Source organism: Gadus macrocephalus, chromosome 6 (genome assembly GCF_031168955.1).
Source record: "Gadus macrocephalus chromosome 6, ASM3116895v1".
In the NCBI taxonomy this organism is placed as follows: Eukaryota; Metazoa; Chordata; class Actinopteri; order Gadiformes; family Gadidae; genus Gadus; species Gadus macrocephalus.
In genome coordinates this window covers 24,076,154-24,095,300 of record NC_082387.1, presented here as the reverse complement: position 1 = coordinate 24,095,300, position 19,147 = coordinate 24,076,154, and the positions used below count along the sequence as shown (strand labels likewise).

Below are 19,147 nucleotides of genomic sequence, written 5' to 3'. Positions count from 1 at the left end.
CGCACAACTACCGGACACACAAGTACTCGTATTCAAATTGGTTTAATTGTATTTGGATAATCGTAAACAAACAGTTAACTCAGTATAGTATAACTAGTATAGTCCTCAATCCACTGTCAGATTCATGCTTCCTGGATACTGTTTACTCGTGTGATGATAATCAACTTAAACACTTTCTGACTCTAAAAGACGGGATTGTCTCATCGTGGGCCAGGCGAACGCGATCAGGGCCCCAAAGGAACATAAATATTTGTGTCTGTTCTTAGTCGACTTGCTAATTAAAAGGAGATGCAAACCCGCAGTTTTCCAGATGGCGACACGAGACGCTATATTACTGTCGGGTTCTTACTCATGCATCTTCATTACTGGGGTACTCATAACTCTACGACTGTTGTGGATGATGATGTTGTTGTTGATGTTGTTGTTGTTGTTGTTGTTGTTGTTGTTGTTGTTGTTGTTGAAGAGCATGCAGCCCCCCCCAAGAAGCCACCCCGACCTGGAGCTCCCGGACACCTTGGGAGCCTGGCATGTCTGAGCTCTGGGGATAGCTACAACGACGGGCTCAAGGTACACGCACGCACACACACACACACACACACACACACACACACACACACACACACACACACACACACACACACACACACACACACACACACACACACACACACACGTGTGTGCGTGTGTGTAAACGTGCAGATTATTGCAAACAGCAATAATCTGTTGAAACAGCCAATGCTGCCTTCTCCGAGTTCGACTTGGTTTGCTCTTTTAAACGCACAATTTCATAAATAACGTTAATATTTTCCTTTTATCTTCTTTTCCTTTGGCTTGCTCCCTGCACCCCCCCCCCCCCCCCTCTCTCTGATTTTCTGTTCACCCCAGCCCTGGCGGGTAAGCAGCTGTGTGTGTGTGTGTGTGTGTGTGTGTGCGCGCATGTGCGCGTGCGTGTTCCACTAGGGTCCTAGTTAATTTAGTCGTAGCTTCTTCTCCTCCTCTTATTGGATCACTTAACCCCAATCATCCAACCATCAATGGCCTAACCCTCCTAACCCATTCATGATGCCTGCTGTGTGGGTCAACTAGCTGCCAATGAAGCATCCTAATCAGACCAGCCAACTCTCACTCACGGATCCTCACACCTCCTTCGCTGTGTCCCCTCTCCTTCTGAAGACAGCCCTACTCTGGTTTAGGGCTTCATCGTCAATTGTTGATTCATTCACTCTTTTGATTGGAGTGCTCTTCCGTCATAGGTTGTAGACTTTGTACACCGGGCATTTGGTGTGTGTGTGTGTGTGTGTGTGTGTGTGTGTGTGTGTGTGTGTGTGTGTGTGTGTGTGTGTGTGTGTGTGTGTGTGTGTGTGTGTGTGTGTGTGTGTGTGTGTGTGTGTGTGTGTGTGTGTGCAGGGAGGGGGGGGGGGGGGGGGGGATTTTGTTAATCTTTTGTTTGTGTTCTGTGCGACAATAATTGATTCTCCGCCTTCTGGATCTGGGCATGTGGACTATGAAGACAGTAGAGGGCTAACTGTCTGTATATCTAAGCCTGGCTTAGTGGCAGCTCTCGGATCACATCATGTAGATCTAAACCGTCATTCATTCCGGTTGAAGGCTTCCTGTCCGCAAACATTGCTACAATTATCCCTAATCTTGAGTTTAGCACTGATTATGCAGAGTGAAACTCCATCAATCACTCATCTACATTTTGGTACTTTCATTGCAGTAGTCTAATTTGCACACTAGTCCTCGATGAGTTTGCTGCCATCTAAAGGTTCAAACGGACCCAGCCTCTTCTGCTAAGTGTGTAATCCCGTCGTCGGATCACGTGGTGCGGCCAAACCCTTTCATCGCAGCCATACCTTTTTAATCCATGTATTAATAATTAATAATGAATGTTCATTAATTATCCCAGTGCCTCATGATCTTGGCCCTCTATGATGTCCTCAAAGTGATGTTAATTATTCTACCCGACGATCGGCAAAGCACTTTGAAAATCAACAACCTTTAGATCGCCGCAAATTCTGAACACACCGTCTCTCCACGTCTAGCCTGGGACCTTTTCTAATTCGTGGTGTCGCCCTTGCTTCATCGCCACCCCCCCCCCCCCCCCCCCACACACACACACTGTGTTGTGCTCCAGCTGCAGCCCCAGGAGATCAGCCCCCCCCCCCACCGCCAACCTGGACCGCTCCAACGACAAGGTGTACGAGAACGTGACGGGCCTGGTCAAGGCCGTGATCGAGATGTCCAGCAAGATCCAACCGGCGCCCCCAGAGGAATACGTCCCCATGGTGAAGGTGAGACGCGCTCCGTCCCCCCCCCTCCTCCTCACCCTCCTCCCCCCCCTCACCCTCCTCCCCCCCCTCACCCTCCTCCCCCCCCTCACCCTCCTCACCCTCCTCACCCTCCTCACCCTCCTCACCCTCCTCTCCCTCTACGCTGCTGTTCTAATGTCCGCCTGGCGTTGAACATCTGTAAAACGTTGATATGCTTTTTCTCCGCTGTGTCATCCGTTGAGTTCTGACGACATCGTCGAAGCTGGAGCACATTAAAGGCCTCGGGACGTGGCTTTTTCGGAACGAAACGTATTGAAGCGCAATCACCGTTTTTGTTATCTTAAAGGTGACGTATTACACCACGAGGAGTGATTAGCCGTTCCAAGCCGTTCTGAAAATGGCCTTTACTGACATCACAAGTGTCCATCTATAGGTGTGCTGGACTCACGCTCACACCCGGTGGTTTAATACGTCACCTTTAACAAACACGGGTCCCTAGAGTTACCCAGATGAAAAAAACCTGGGGCTGAATCTGTGGTAAAGGTTCTGTGTTTGTTGTTCCTCAGGACGTAGGCCTCGCGTTGAGGACACTGCTGGCGACAGTGGAGGAGACTTACCCTCAACTCCCTGCCTGCACACACAGAGAGGTACCGCGCACACACACACACACACACACGCACGTACACACACACACACACACGCACGCACACACGCGCGCACACGGACACACGCACACAGACACACAAAGACTCTGAATTGCTACATCTCCCCCTGGTGGCAGCAATGTGACATTCTCAACCACCTCCTCAATAGACTCCACATCAATACTCCATTAAGTCTGTGGTTTTCAATCCAATGCAGATCGAGATGGCCCAGAAGCTGTTGAACTCTGACCTGGCAGAACTCATTAGCAAGATGAAGCTAGCCCAGCAGTATGTGATGACCAGGTGGGTACAGAGACTCCAGGATCTTAACCAGTAGGGAATTACTAATGTGTTGCTTCCACGCCTTAGTGTGTTGAAAACATACTACTGAAAAATACTCCGACTTATACAAATGTATGCTGTGAAATAAAATGGGTGCTAATATCTGATAATATCATCTACTGGATTTAAACAATCACAGATTTGTCTCCATTTATGTTTTACTTGTATACCAAATGAATCGGCTTAAAATAGTCGTAAAATGCTTAGAGAAACGTATTGTTAATTAATATATCCAAAGGATTGTGCCCCAAGCGATCGTCATCAAGTTTGGTGGTCTCTCACTCACGCCTCATCCTTTATCGACCAATCACACGCTCTCTACACCCTCTGGTCCCGCCCCCGACCCCCCAGCCTGCAGCAGGACTACAAGAGGCAGATGCTGACGGCCGCCCACGCCCTCGCCGTCGACGCCAAGAACCTGCTGGACGTGATCGACCAATCGCGGCTCAAGATGATGTCGCAGGCCCGTCCGCACTAGCCCCCGCCCTCTTCAGCCCCCCCCCCCCCCCCCCCCCTCCCCCGGGGGGGCCGCGCCACGCGCGCGTTCCTAAAGGACTATAAACAAAAGACTACCTGATGCTCTAAGGACACCCGGCGGAGTCGTCTCTAATATGTAAAGCGGGCTCTTCTTCTGTGGTCTCGGAGGTCCGCGGCCGGCGAGAGGGGGAACGTCGTCTTCGTCCGCCCCGCCCGCCCGCCGCGAACTCTGGCGGTCGGGGGGGCGGAGCCAGAAGACCTCCGAAAGCCGCGGCGCGACGCTCCCACATCAGGGAACGCCGGCCCCTCTCGCCTCGGAGTTCTCAACCGACGAATGAAGGAGAAGGGGCCGGCGAATGAACAGGGTCGCCATGGAGACGGGTGGCTGTCGAGTCAATGTGGTGCTGAGCCAAAATACACAAGATCCACACGCTCCACAGTCACTCGGCAAACCAGGGAAAACACTTTGGAATAAAACATTTTGTCGTCGGGGCTAACCTCACTTTGGAATCCAGTTATTGTGTTCCATAATAATACTGGGACTGCAATACCCAGAGTTCTCAGCTTCTTGGGGTCGAAAAAAATAAAAAAATAAAAGAAGAAGCTGTGGGCACTTGGTCGTCGTGACACCGGCAACAACCGATGGCTTGAGGTTTTGAACCGGTCATGAACCGGTTGTCGGCTGTACCCGACCGCGGCCCAGTGTACGATTCACCCTGAAGCATAACCATGAGCCCCGCGCTATACAGCGCCAACTTAACCCCGCCCCTTTGGATCGGACGTCCTCCCCTTGCGTTTGACGTACCTCACCCCCGCCTCATCCTGCTCCCAGCGGCATGTCTGGACGACAAAGTGGGGGCTGAGTTGTTGTTGCTGTTGTTGTTTTCGTCGGTGATGGAGACGTGACAATGTGGTTCGTACAGAAAGGCTGAACGTTCACCCCCCACCATCCCCCACCCCCACCACCTCCACCTCCACCTCCACCTCCACCTCCACCTAAAGCCTACAATCAACCCCCCCCCCCCCTCCTGTCTTCCACCCCTTCCGCCCCCATCACTTAATTTATTGCCTTCATCTGAACGTGCCCCCCCCCCTCCCCTCACCGTGTCGCTCAGGTCGTGATCGACCTCCTCTGGGGGAGGTGGGACTCCTCCCAGTCCGGGCAGACCGGAGGCTCCGAGCCCTCGTCTCCCCGTCGACTCCTCGTCACCTCGTCTCCTCCCCTCCTCTCCTCCCCGTCTCCTCCCCTCCTCCCTGTCTCCTCCCCTCCTCCCTTTCTCCTCCTCTCCTCCCCTCGACTCCTCTCCTCCTCTCCTCCCTGTCTCCTCCTCTCCTCCCTGTCTCCTCCTCTCCTCCCCTCGACTCCTCTCCTCTCCTCCTCTCCTCCCCGTGTCCTCTCCCCTCCTCCCTGTCTCCTCTCCCCTCCCCTCCTCCCTGTCTCCTCCTCTCCTCTCCTCCTCGTCTCCTCCTCTCCCCTCCTCCACTCCTCCTAGTCTCCTAGCCTGGTCCTTCCTCAGAACTACGGCGCCGTGGTTCTGGTTGGTTCTGGTTTCTCCTCGCCCGGGGAGACTCTGAGACCTTCCCACCCCCGCTCTCCCCCAGAAGGAGAACCGGAACCCGCCAGAACCGGAACCCGCTCTCCCCCAGAACCAGAACCGGAACCCGCCAGAACCGGAACCCGCCAGAACCGGAACCCGCTCTCCCCCAGAACCAGAACCGGAACCCGCCAGAACCGGAACCCGCTCTCCCCCAGAACCAAGCCCAGAGCCCGTTCCCACCACGCTCACCGAGCTGAAGCCGATCCACTGTGATCTTCCAGGAGGGATTTTCCACTTTGCTTTGTTTTCAGTTTCGGGACTCGGAGGAAGAAGAAGATGAACATAAAAAAAAAAAAAAAAGAATAAGTTTATTAATCCACCCAGGAGCACTGATGCTATGACTATCTGCCGTATCGCCACGGCTTCTCTTCACAACCGCGGGACGTCCCACGCCCGGGTCAGATGGACCAATGAGAGGATGGGTGGGGGTGGTGGTGGGGGGGGGGGGGGGGGGGGGAGTCTGCTCCATGACGAGATGACCCGGATGGGCCCGGAACCAGTGATGATACCCTCCCGTCAACGGGTCAGGGGTTTTTGTGTTTCTTTTCCTCTGCGTCCTCTGACCGATAGCGAGTGCCGCCTCCTCTACACAGACTTCCAGACCGCCGCGACACACTTTAACCCAGCACCACCCCTCCCCCTACCCCCCCCAAACAAACAGCTACCCCCCCCCCCCCCACCCCCCCCCCCAACCGCAAAGACAATGCACCCGATTACAATCGGAAGAACTACACCAACTGGAATAGCGGTGCGCTTTATTTTTTTCTTTCCTCCATTTTTACGTGATGTCGTGTTTCTCAACTTGTGTCACTGGCAAGCGAACACCCCCCCTCCCCCCTCCCCCCTCCCCCCTCCCCCCCCCCCCCCCCCACAGACACACACACAAACACACGCACGTGCACACGCATGCAGGATATCACGGCGGGAACCTTCCCCCCCCCCCCCCCCCTGCTCCCACACACACAAACCAGGCCTCCCCACAACTGGAAGCAGCGTGGCTCTGGTTGAGAGACGGCATCATACTGAAGTCATGGTGAAGCTGTGCAGCACAAAACAACCCCCTCTCCCTCCATTGGTTCTCCTCTATGTTGATATATACCCTTAACGGCCGCCAGGGGGAGCTCTGTACCGGAGGAGGAGACGCGCTGGTGCTGTAACTCCGCCCCCGGTTCTCGTTGCGCCACCGTTGTGATTCACTGGTATCCTGTACAGTACTTATACTAGTAAACACTGTTTATTGTTTTGTATTTTATTTTGTTTTGCGTCCCCGGCCTCTATATTGGAGAGAGGGAGGGGGGTAAGATAATAAAAGAATGAAGTGTCCACTGTTCTGTCTGTTTGAAGCTTTTATTAAGTATCAGCCAACATGCAGGTCTCCTTAGTGTCTGCATCTTTATGCATATATTTTATAAGATTCTTATTGAAAGTCCTATTTCTGAGCAGGGTATTCAAGTGAAATTATGATCAAATATTGCTGATGTTCACAACACACATTTATTTTTTCCAAGGACGCAACCATTTCAATTGAAGTACATTTAAAGGAAATAATAATGATGTAAAAAGGTTAACAGTCAATTAAAAAAACGTAGCCACCGATACTAACTGATGTGTGTCGTGTAATAAGTCGTCAGGGCTGTAATGAAACGGCAGCTAGTGATCAATGAGACCGGGTCACTATTTCTCCATTTAATTGTGTTTATTTATTTAACCTCTCTCTGCTCCATGTCCTGTAGGCCAACATTTCCTCCGGTCACCCCAGAACCGAGTCCCTCGCTTCAAAAACCTGCGTTCTCCCATTATCAAAAGATTAAACCAAACAAACCAGTTGAACTTCTAGCAAGTCCAACGGGTTTCCTCATGATGAATCAAAGCAGCATTCGATAAAGTATATAATTATAAGACAGTGGGTAACACCCATGATAAAAATCACTTTGCGATACGTGACGTATTGCATAAGTGCGCCTCTGTGAACGTCTTACTGCGCCACCAGTCCCAGTAGAACCAGCAGGGACAGCGCCGGCAGGGCCTTGCGTGCGGAGATGCTACCGGCCCCGTTGACATTACAGAGGTTACTGTTTCTGCAGCATTCTGCCAGGACGCCGTCGCCGTTCGCGTCCAGCCCCGATGTGGTCAAAAGCCCCGTGCAGGTGGACGCGGTGGCACACTGTTTGGAGATGGTCCTGGACGAGCCTGGGACAGCACAGGGCTTTAGTACGCCTATATGGCCTCGACTCGGTGTACAAAGCAACCACAAATGTATGGAACGTGATGTGTTGGGACTTAAAGTACCCTCTTTTTATTGGACTAAAACATGAGGAAAAATGCCTTCCCAGAAAAAATGTTTTCATGTTTTCTTGAATATTCAATTGAAAATGTAGAAATAATATATAATGTATATCATATTATATATATTTAATGCTTTTAATAATGCCATGAAGGCAAATATGTTATTCAACCTGTTCAATTAGGCCAGTAATAGAGATTTTCTCTATTATACTTATCTCAAATTACCTTTAACGCATGATTGACAAAGCATGAGTCATGGTCTACATATGTTGCACATGAACTATGGAGGCGTGATATATGTTCAATACACATAGTTATATAGATATAATTACCCCGAATGTCTATGATGGTCAAACAGCGGTTCTCCAATGCCGGGCAGGTTTGGTTATTCCGGTTGCATTGCTCATTGGTCGGAGCAGTGCTGCACACATAGCAACTCAAAGGCAGTGCTGGAGACATGAGAGTAAAGCAATACTAAGTTACAATGTCAACACACACACACACACACACACACACACACACACACACACACACACACACACACACACACACATAGTGAAGATACAAATATAGTCTCAAAGGGTTGCGAACCAAACTTAACCTAGTAGTGATCAGAAAGGATACGGGGTGAAGGAATAACCACTGAAGCAACATCGAACATGAACTTTACAACGGAATTTCCCCAGTGCCGGATTAGTAAAGTTGAATCTTATCAACCTTGATTGGTGATGGCAGATTTCTATGTCAGACAATGCTTAAACTTCCTTCAAACCTATGATAAATCTCTCCCATAATAGCAGATGCCTACCTGGCCTTTGTCTGTGTCCCCTTTCACACTGAAAACAGGGAACATATTCGATGCTATGCTATGGAAATGAGTGACCGGATCAGCTTCTCTGGATTTCTAGCTCAGTCAGTGATCTAATGATCTAGATCATTGATGCTGTAAGGATTCATTATTTAATGTTCTAACCCTTAACCTCGCCTGATTTTTACGCGAGAACTAGTAACAACCCACAATACTTTTGACTTCTCAATCAGAAAACCAATCAAAGTGTCAAAGGTAGCAAAATGGAGGAAGAGAAAGTGCCCCCAAGGCCGCCATACTAAACCTGTTCGGCCTGTAATCAAAAAGAACAGCTTAAATATAATTAGCCTGCTCCACCTTTGTTCATTTCATACCTTCTTTGTATTGGATTGTGAGACGCATGCATCTTGGAACGCATGACAGACGGAGACAGTCAGACAGACAAACGGAAATCTCATCTCCATTAAGCATCACTTCACTTCATAAAACACACGATTCCTACGATCACTGTTCTCTAGAAAACATCAAACTACTTCACAAATTAGGATATAGGCTAGAGACAAACCTTCACTGTCGTACAAGACATATTTATATTTAAGATAAGAAATAAGATCAACTGTATTGATCTGACCTTGAGAAAATTCCCTCAAGAGCCAAAAAGCAAAGGATTCAGACTGATAAATGAAAACCAAATAAAGTTGAATGAAATAAAATGATATAGATATACATAACACATCTAATAACAACAATACACGGATCATCCCCTGAGTCCTCAGAGCGTCCTGTCATATGTACCTGACGGCAGCAATAAGGTGAGCAGTCCCAAGCCTAGAAGGATCTTCATACTGGAAGGCATCGCATCCGACATCCTGCAACGACTGGCACCGACTGTTGTCTCTCACACCTGCCCGTCAAACTAGTAGCTGTCTAGATGTTTGTGTGGATGCACGTGCATGTTTACGTGCGTGCGTCTGTCCTCCTTTTGTTTTTGATTTCTTGGACGGCACACCCCGCGATGACAGACCATCGACTAATCCAAGAAAAAAAAAAAGGCATTCTGTGAATACCTCCTCATTGTTTGAGGGTGTTTTGGTTTCACTTATCCTTTGTATCGGATTCGCCAGCACATCCCGTGCAAGCTGATTTTCTTGGGTACGTCACGCTTTAGATAGCTAGATAAACCTTTATTGCCACAAGGTGAATATGTCTTGCACTTGGGAGCATAAATACATATCAGCACAAACAGCACATATAAGCTCAAAGCCGTACACATACAGACTCAGACAATGATAAACAGAATGACTAATAAAAATAGACAATGTAAAAAGATAAAGACTAAACATTCAAAGTGGATAATTTATTCTTTAGGGTGGCTCTCTACCTGATTTCAACCTATCAATCAACTGACCTTTAAATGTCAACCAAGTGTCATAAATTCCAGCCATACTCAATTCACCACACTAAACTACATATAGAATCAGACAATTAGGGTAAGATCTTTGTTACTGAGGTGCCATGGCATCTCAGCTGGCTTTCAGTAAATTAATTCGAAACATGGCTTTTTCTGAGAAAACGTATTGAAACGCAATAATCATCTTTGTAATCGTAACCAACATGTGTCCCTAAAGTAACCCAGACGAATACGTGCGGATGATTTTGTGGTAAATGTTCTGTGTTTGTTGTGACTCAGGATGTAGTTCTTGCATTGAGAGAGGTGCAATACACACATACACACACACTCAAACACAAACTCACACACACACACACACACACACACACACACACACACACACACACACACACACACACACACACACACACACACACACACACACACACACACACACACACAACACAGGGGTGTAGCACAAAAACTGGGCCCTATATGAAAGCAGTTGGTGTGAGACCGGCATTAAGTTAGTTTAATATTCAACATTAATTTAACAATCAAAATGCAAACCTATTACCTACAATGAAAATAAATAAATGAACTTATTATGCTCGTTGACCTTTTGACCTCAAGTTGTCAAGGAGCATAATAAGTTTATTTATTTATCTTAATTTTAAATATAGGCCTATATTTGAAAAATAGTCCTTCTGGCACATGAGAGACATTATGGTGCGTTCACATCGCTGGAAATTATGGGGAAAACTTTTTCGTGACGTCGGAAAGTTTGCGTGAACGACACCACATGACGCTGTTATGATTCTGCTTCCATTCGGCAACTCGGGCATTCTGTTATCAAGAGTTGCCCAGTTGGTGACGTATGGTTTACTAGTGACGCGAATGAACATGGCAGAACATGAACGTTTTACTCAATATAAAATAAAATCAACCATCATATCACATACTTTACTATTGATTGACGTTGTAACGGTCTGTTGGCATCGACTTTGCTCAGTTTTAAACGTTGTGTATTGGTAAACCAGCTCTAGATAAGGGCAAGTTTTGCCTTCCATACAGTGGCAATAATGTTGTGCTTTTCATCAATAAAAGCAAAAGGATAGTAGGTGATAGGCTCCAAGGAAAAAAAGGCATGCAAACTTGAAACCGATCCAACTAAGTTCTGTTTAGTTCTGACTGTTTTTTTATCGGATTAAAAACCCCTGCTGTGAAGAACTTTTAGAATCCCAACGCAGTGCAGACGGACGGTCGCTGTCGGGAACACGCGTAATAAGGGTGAGCGTCATAGCTGGCGAGCCGTCTCGTTATCACCAGGACCGTGAACACGCCTTTGATCTGTATGTTGCCCAGCTGACGTCATTCAAATGGTTTAAGCGCATGTTAAATGAATGTTGAATATTCAACAAACGTAATGCCGGTGTCTGTGAGTCCTCTGCCTTTCTTGTTCCATGTAGGTCTACCTCACTCATCTTTAAAAATAAAAAATAAAAAATACTTTTAAAAAAAGTATTTTCTTTAAATAGGCAGTTTAAACTGCCTATTTTTTTCTTACCATTCTCAAACCGTTGTGCTCACCTTTTTTCTACATAAATCTTGTTTTGCCTCCCTTTCAAAAGAAAGCTAAACTACAACGGACATCACACAGGAACTCTGAACTGCTAAAGCGCCGCCTGTTGGCGCCGGCTTGAAAAAGGAATTCAACCACTTCATTAACATACTTCACAATCAGTAGGCTACTCCATTGTTTTTCAATCCAACAACAGATCGAGATCATGGACACATTAAAGAATCGAGATGGACCGCAGAAGCTGTTGAACTCTGACCTGACATGACTCTCCTTTTTTACTTATTTGCTAAATTAATCAGTTTAAATGAGTTTGTCTTAAACCTGATTTAGTACAGTGTATTATTTATACAATAAAAACATTCCAAGAGGGAGCACCAAACGATAATCGACGGGTTTGGTTGTCTCCTGATCGCGCAATATCCCGTATCGACCAATCACAGCATCTCCTCGGTAGTCTCTCTTCCCGTCCGTCTGTCCTCCAGCCTCCAGCCTGACCACTACGGGCACAGAGCCTCTCGGACGGCCCGGCCGTCTGCCGTCTGCTCCGTGGCGATATGACCCGGGTGGGCAAGGAACCAGTGATTTTACCCTCCGTCTTTATTTCGTTTTTTGTGTGTTTCTTTTCCTCTGCGGCCTCCTCTACGCGCATTTCCAGGCTCCCGCGACACCCTTGAACCCAGCCCCGCCTTCCACAAGTAAACACTGTGGGCGGAGCGGGGTTAAGATAATAAAATAATGAATTGCCATCGTTCTGTCTATTTGAAGCTTTTATTTGTCAAATATCAACCAGCATGCAGGTGTCCTTTGTCTGTGTCTTCATATATTTTATAAGACGCTTATTAAGATCTTAAGATTTCTGAGCAGAGTTTTCAAGTGAAATTATAATTCAATAATGCATTGTTATGGCAAGGAAATATGACCGGCGGTTTATACAGCTTTATAGTAGGCCTAGACTGACATGTCTCCTAACAGCTCCGAGGGCCACAGATAGTGTTGCTACTACATGATAAACCTAACATTATAAAACGTCATATTTTCACGTCATACAATATGAACATATCTTTAAATATGGTTTTATATTTTGTGACAATTTTTACCTGAAGGAGGTTACTTTTCATAAGCCCACCAGTGGCCGCTGGTGGAAGTGTACATGAATGCGCCCCCTCTAGCATGGATATGGTACTGCATATCTTCCCCAAAGTACTTCTGCTTGAATTGTAACTCAAAAAGGCTATTATAATTACATAATGATCTTATGCATAATGATCAATGTTGTTTTTTAACAGTAACCACAACCAACAGTATCTGTTATGTGAAAGTAGGTTATCTTTATTAGTACAACATATTAGGATACCGGGCCCATTAACATATTAGGGAATACTGCTTATGTTCACAACACACATCAAACAAGTACACAACAATTTCAATGAAAGCACATGAATAAAATAAAGTGTATAGTTAATATAAATAGGTTAACATTTATTTTAAATAATTAACCACCTTTGCTTATCATTGTGTGTACTGCAATAACTCATCAGGCCTGTGATGAAACAGCAGGTAGTGATCAATGGGACCTCCATTTAATGGTGTCATCAATTTAACCTCTCTCTGCTCCATGTCCGGTAGGCCAACGTTTCCTCCGGTCACACCAGAACCTTGAGACATCAACACTTCTTGCTCTTTGCTTTCTCAAAAGATGACATCAAACAAAACCGGCAAGTCAACAAGTTTACTCCTGATGAATCAAAGCAGCCCCCCGATAAAGTTTACATTTTAACGCGGTGGGGTGACGCATAAAAACACTTTGTGATCGGGGACCTGTTGCGTCACCTCAGTACATGTCCTGTGGGAGTCTTACCGCACCGCCAGTCCCAGTAGCACCAGTAGGGACAGCGCCGGCAGGGCCTTGTGCCCGGCGGTGGCGGCGGCCCCGTTCACGTTACAGAAGTTGACGGTGTCGCAGCAGCTCACTTCGCTGCCGATTCCGTTCACCAGCCCCGCGGTAGATAAGGCTCCCGTGCAGGTGGCGAGGGTGGCACACGATTTGGAGATGACCCTGGTGGGGCCTGGAACCACAAAACGCCGCGCAGGGTTGAGGGCGTATCGGTTCGATTCAGGAGTGTGAGAAATAACCGCAGATTAACGGAACGTGATTTGTTTGGGAATTTAAGCACCCCCTTTTTATTAAAGACAAAAAAGATAAGGCAAATTGTCGACCCAGAAGAAAATGTTTTCACTTTGTCCTGAATATTCGATTGGAAATGTATGGGAAGGATTAAAAATGCTTTTAATAATGCCATGAAGGAAAAATATGTTATTTAACTTTTTTAACTTTAGCAAGCCGATTATAGATTTTACTGACTTTAAACGCATGATTGACAAAGCAAGAGTCATGGCCTACATATGTGGCACATATGGATATGATGTGATAAATTATGTACATTATACATATATATATATATATATATATATAGATAGATAGATAGATAGATAGATAGATAGATAGATAGATAGATAGATAGATAGATAGATAGATAGATAGATAGATAGATATAATTACCAGCAATGTCTACGATGGTCAAACATCTGTCCTGCAGTGCTGGACACGTCAGGTTAGTCCGGTTGCATTCCTCGTTGGTCCGAGCTGAGCTGCACACGAAGCAACTTATACAGACCACTGGAGACATGAGAGCAAAGCAATACTGAGTTACACGGTCAACAAACACACACACAGACGCACACGCACACGCACACACACACACACACACACACACACACACACACACACACACACACACACACACACACACGCACACGCACACGCACACACACACACACTAAAGATACAAATAAAGTCTCAAAGGGTTGAGACCCAAACTTAACCAGAAATGTATGGGATGAAGGAATAAACATTGAGGCAACATCAAACTATTAACATTTTAAGTGAATTTCCCCAGTGCCGGATTAGTAAAGTTTAATCTTATCAACGTAGTATCTGACTCGTAGCAGCAGATTCGAGCAGTTGTATCGATGGACTTGTGCTTGCTCATTAAAATGCTAATTGAACATAGTGATCTATATAATTTCATTTGTGAAGAAATATTTCGCAGATGTGCAACTTCTGATGCATTAGTTCACATTTGGGTTTACAAATGCACAACTTTTGTGCATGTTCTCAGATTATGAAACACGGGATTGTGAATGTGTTTTGCACCAACTGCGCTGCAATGATTGTAGCAAAAGTGTCAAGTGCATGACTCTTTGAAGTTGTGATGCACAGGATAGGATTTGTGCACCAACACAGACTTGTGAACTCGTAGACCCTATTTAGTGTTTACAATGGTAGAAAAAATATTTACGACATCAGATGTACTGTTACACATTTGTGACTTTAGAGTACACATGCAAAATAAATATTTAGGACTTCAAATTTACTCAGCTAAGCAAACAAGAATGAATGGGCATACATGTACAGTAGATGTATGTCCCTCCCCTCTCTTTTCCCGTCAGGATGGGGTGAACCAGATATATAGAGATTTACAGTTTGAGGGGTTCCCCCAAAGTCAGCCGAGTTAACAAGGTTCATCCCTGTGGCCCCAGAAGGAGTGAGTGATTCCCTCGTGTGGATGTCCCAGAGAACGGAGTCCTCCGTTGACTCTGTGTTTTCTCCACACATGCTTCATTTGTATGAGCAAGATAATGCTTATACTTCCTTCCAAACAATGGTACATTTCTCCCATGATAGGAGGTTTCTGTCTGAAAATGACCAGATGTCTGATAGCTCAAGAGAGGCGAATATGCATTCAGAACTAACAACCGACAATACTTTCAAGTTCGCAAAATCCATCAAAGTGTCAAAGGTAGTAAAACAAATGGAAAAGAGGGAGTAGGCCGCCATATTAAACCTGTTGGGCCTGTATGCATCTTAGAATGTACATAGGCAGACAGACATCTCATCTACATTGAGCAGCCCTTCACTTAATGAAACACACAAGCTAAAATCATTCAAATTAAAGAAGAGGCTGTCAAGGAAAACAACGTTTTTTTTTACTTTGGTATCACTCCGCAAATTGTCCGGTGTTACACCGAAGTTTGAAGCGTAGACAGGCATGACAAAAACATAAATAAAGCACAAGATCTCCCCCAAACCAATTACCTTTTTATTAAAGGTGCTTGATAAATACATTTGTTTTTATTTGATTAGCATTTTACAAACCCATACAATGATAGGACGTTTTGTTTAGTACGGTCCTTCACCGTTGCTTCTTTACCCATAAAATCTACAGTAAGTGTTAAATTACACTGATTTACCTTTGAGCATTTTCTATAAGGCTGCTGTGTAAAACGCTGTTTAGAATTAATGTTAGTATCAAGAAAATAAAGACCCGCCGGTGCGTGTTGCAGCAAATGTGCAACAGCGCCCCCTGGGGTCACACTTTTCTGTGGGTCGCAGAAATCAGTGTAACACCACTTGTCAACCCCAGAGTCTTCGGTGGAATGTCTCTCTGCTGATCAACACTACGAATGCTGCTAACGAATACATTGTAAAAAGACAAACCATTAAGTTATTTTTTCGTTTAGGCAAGTAGCCGCGGGATAATGCAGCCTATAGAACGTCGCCGGTCATTATCGAAAATAAGCCCCTTCAGGGCAAAGCAAGACACCTCCGCTGCGAGTCGGTATCCTGTTCGCCCTGTCGGGGCTTATTGATGGTATTCACCATCAATAAATGGTTGATGGTGAATATTTGTGGCGTGGAGTTAAAACTACACACTTTACCCGTTTTGTTCAAAATATCGTTAAAATATCGTATATCGCCATTCGAACAAAAAATATCGAGATATTAGTTTCTGTTCATATCGCCCAGCCCTAAAGACGTACCTGACGGAAGCAGCAGGGTGATCAGGCCGGAGCCCAGAAGGATCTTCATACTGGAAGGCATCGCATCCAACGCCAGGCAACGACTGACACAATTTGCTCTTACACCTGCCTGTCAAACTAGTTTAAGTGTGTATAACGTTAAGGTGTGTGTGTGTTTCTGCGCATGCGCATGTCTGCATGCATGCGCCTCTGTCCTCCTTTTCGTTTAGGTTTCTCGGTACCTGAGACTGCCTCCTCCCACCAATCACATGCCGTGGCGTCATGCAGGAGGATGGCATTCTGTGAATGCTGCCTTGTGGGCTACATTGTTTGATTTCTCTGCGGGGGGGGAAATTCCCGGCGTGTGTGATGGTTTCACTGATCCTTTGTAGTAGATTGGACAGCACCCAACGACCACGTGCAGAGTGATTCTGTTGGGTATCTGTATGCCACGATTTGCCTTGCGTCCAATCTGCTCTGCCATCAGTATTCAAGTTGTCCGGTTGCCATGGCGATATATTGTGTACAGATAAACACGCTGAACTTTAAATGCAGTCAGCCTGTAAATAATAATAATAATAATAATAATTGATCAGTTTTTTACACTCAAAGACGCTTTACAAATAAGAAAGGAATACATACAGACATTACAGACACTCAAACAAAAGGGGAAAAATAAACAACACAACAACAATAGGCAACACATTAAGAGAGCGGGAGAGAGTGGAAGATGGCGGAGGATGATGACTTTTGAATGAAGTGTATCAGAGTTTAGGATGGCCAGAGGGAGGGAGTTCCAGAGGGGAGGGGCAGCGTTGGCGAAGGCTCGTAAAGAAAAGGATCGTTGTTACCTACACATTGAGATTTATGTAATCATGAATGAAATGCATTGTTCCCCCAACCACTAGTGTATCTATAGGTTACGCCTGTGAAATAGAGACTAGAGACCTTGTTGGACTATTTTTAGGTAGTTATGCTCAGTATCATTCATGCCTCCATGACAACATCCAATGCAATGTGGACGGACACTATCAGTTTCAGCTCAACTCTGTGCCAAAATATGTCACTCAGCATTCTGTTAGAGTGAGGGACATCACTCTGCTCCAATCAAAACAAGCCAATCAGAAACCATCATCTCAGTAGGCAGATATTCCCCACAGCTGCAGTGTTGCACCACTGGTTTGAGATTAGTGTTTGTGTTTCCTTGTGGTGTTTGAAACAGTTTAGGTCTGGCAAAGACTCAGCTGCAAATCGTCGGCATACTCTCAAATGTGGACAAGACTTAGCTTGTCTTCCTTCCAGGGAAGGAATACACACCTTGTGGTGTCTGAGTCTAACCTGGATTTGAAAAACCGCATGACCGGCTCTCCATCGCCATGACAACCCACCAGTGCAGATTCTTGCTGTACATCATAACACACCGCACACACCCCGGCCCTTCCACTACACTCTGCGACTGCCAAACGGCCTGCTACTCCCACGCTAGTAGGGGGGACTAAGCTGCTGCTCAACAAAATCTCGATTGTTTGCAGTCGTGGCTCCACAACGGTATCATGAGCTGCCCCATCTCCCCATCTATTGTTTCCATGATACAGCACGCGAGGCAGTTGGCTCATTTGATTATTTTATGTAGTTGCATGATTCATGCACTTTTTGGGTTGTATTTCCATGGTTGGATGTACTTATTTTAAGTCATTTTGCTGAATTAATGTTGAATTAATTAAAAAGGCTAATTATTTACATGGCTGATAGTTGAAGAAGCAACGTACCGGATTAGTTAAGTCGTTTCATTTAATTTTATTTTGACTATATTTCAGTAAGCACAAATGAGCATGAAATTGTATGGCCAATTGAAAGAAAGTTGTAATTTGTATATTGCTGTCGCATGCCATGGCAGAGAAAGTGTGGTCAACATAAACAAAAGTTAATGCTAAATCGTCCAAAGAAATTGAAGCATTTCATTGAAGCAGTCCAGCTAAGTCCTTTCAAAATGTACCTGTGATCAAGGGCTATACAAATTGAATTGAACTGAGTTGAGTTGAAGCATTACAATCTAAAGAAAGCACGGACAGCATGTGGTTCCACAGCATGTACTGTCACACTGGTGCCGGGATGTGAGCGTATGTATGCTGGGTGTGTCATGTTTACAGAATACCAGTGTCCATTGTCAAGCCCAAAGTGTATGGGCTTGTTGAGAACCAGTCAGACCAAGGTGCAACATAAATATGCCTCACCGGAAAAGCTCACGCCAGCTGAAGCTATGTTTTACGGTTGATGGAATGACCAACCTACTGTATGTGTGAATTCATAAAGGGTGCGCAAAGGCTGTAATTTACTTACATTTAGCAACAAATGGAAGGCCTTTATCTCCCACTTTGTCTGACAGAAATGTTTTATTTGGATATGGATTTTGTCACAGAAGGGGTTTCACCATACAATGTTTCTAATGTAACAATGTTTAACATATTCAAAGGAATTTACTTATTCCTAAACCGGACCGATGGAAGATACACGCTCTGATCTGTGGGGGTCTACGAATGCTACCGTGATATAGCATTAGCTCCTTATCAAGCCGTGGTCCTCACAGTAGTCGACAGCCTTCTCACTCAGGTGCAGCGATCCATGTGAAAGGTCACGTTCTGCGCCAATAGATCAACATGCATATTGGAACATGAGTTATGATAACAATATTTCACAGGAGGGAAGCAAGTTCATATGATTAAGATACACTTTTAGCCTGGCGGTACAGTGGTCATTTGTCTGGGAGTCAAGACCATCATAAACTAACATGACTAGTGTGGAGCATCAAAGGAATAAATATTGAACATCTTTTTTCATATGCTTTATGAGAGGGACAGGAAAGTGGGTTGAGGAGACGGAGCATGTT

General features: G+C 45.7%; 4 protein-coding genes across 5 annotated transcripts in view; 1 reads left to right on the top strand and 3 right to left on the bottom strand.

The window, feature by feature from the left end:
* The window catches only part of LOC132459134 (focal adhesion kinase 1-like), a 35,613-nt gene extending 31,238 nt beyond the window's left edge, over positions 1-4,375 (top strand). The window contains 8 exon segments of the mRNA XM_060053514.1: positions 190-197; positions 286-567; positions 886-894; positions 2,138-2,158; positions 2,160-2,294; positions 2,840-2,920; positions 3,135-3,220; positions 3,611-4,375. Of these exon segments, the coding sequence (XP_059909497.1) occupies positions 190-197; positions 286-567; positions 886-894; positions 2,138-2,158; positions 2,160-2,294; positions 2,840-2,920; positions 3,135-3,220; positions 3,611-3,737 (749 nt within the window). The 3' untranslated portion in view covers positions 3,738-4,375.
* Positions 4,376-6,662: 2,287 nt separating this feature from the next.
* Positions 6,663-9,384, bottom strand: LOC132460155 (ly6/PLAUR domain-containing protein 6-like). Its single transcript, XM_060055206.1, has 3 exons — positions 9,224-9,384; positions 7,953-8,069; positions 6,663-7,524 (listed from the first exon to the last, which is right to left on the bottom strand). The coding sequence occupies exons 1-3, from the start codon at positions 9,294-9,296 to the stop codon at positions 7,310-7,312; spliced, it is 405 nt and encodes a 134-aa protein (XP_059911189.1). The 5' UTR covers positions 9,297-9,384; the 3' UTR covers positions 6,663-7,309.
* On the bottom strand, positions 6,663-16,719 carry LOC132460156 (prostate stem cell antigen-like). The gene is made up of 4 exons (XM_060055207.1): positions 16,282-16,719; positions 13,961-14,077; positions 13,056-13,466; positions 6,663-7,117 (listed from the first exon to the last, which is right to left on the bottom strand). The coding sequence occupies exons 1-3, from the start codon at positions 16,340-16,342 to the stop codon at positions 13,255-13,257; spliced, it is 390 nt and encodes a 129-aa protein (XP_059911190.1). The 5' UTR covers positions 16,343-16,719; the 3' UTR covers positions 6,663-7,117; positions 13,056-13,254.
* A 1,915-nt stretch (positions 16,720-18,634) lies between these two features.
* The window catches only part of LOC132460151 (lipid scramblase CLPTM1L-like), a 10,910-nt gene continuing 10,397 nt past the window's right edge, over positions 18,635-19,147 (bottom strand). For both annotated transcript variants that reach the window (XM_060055201.1, XM_060055202.1), the window contains exon 17: positions 18,635-19,147. This exon is cut by the window's right edge and continues 987 nt beyond it. The gene's annotated coding sequence lies outside the window, so the exon portion shown is untranslated.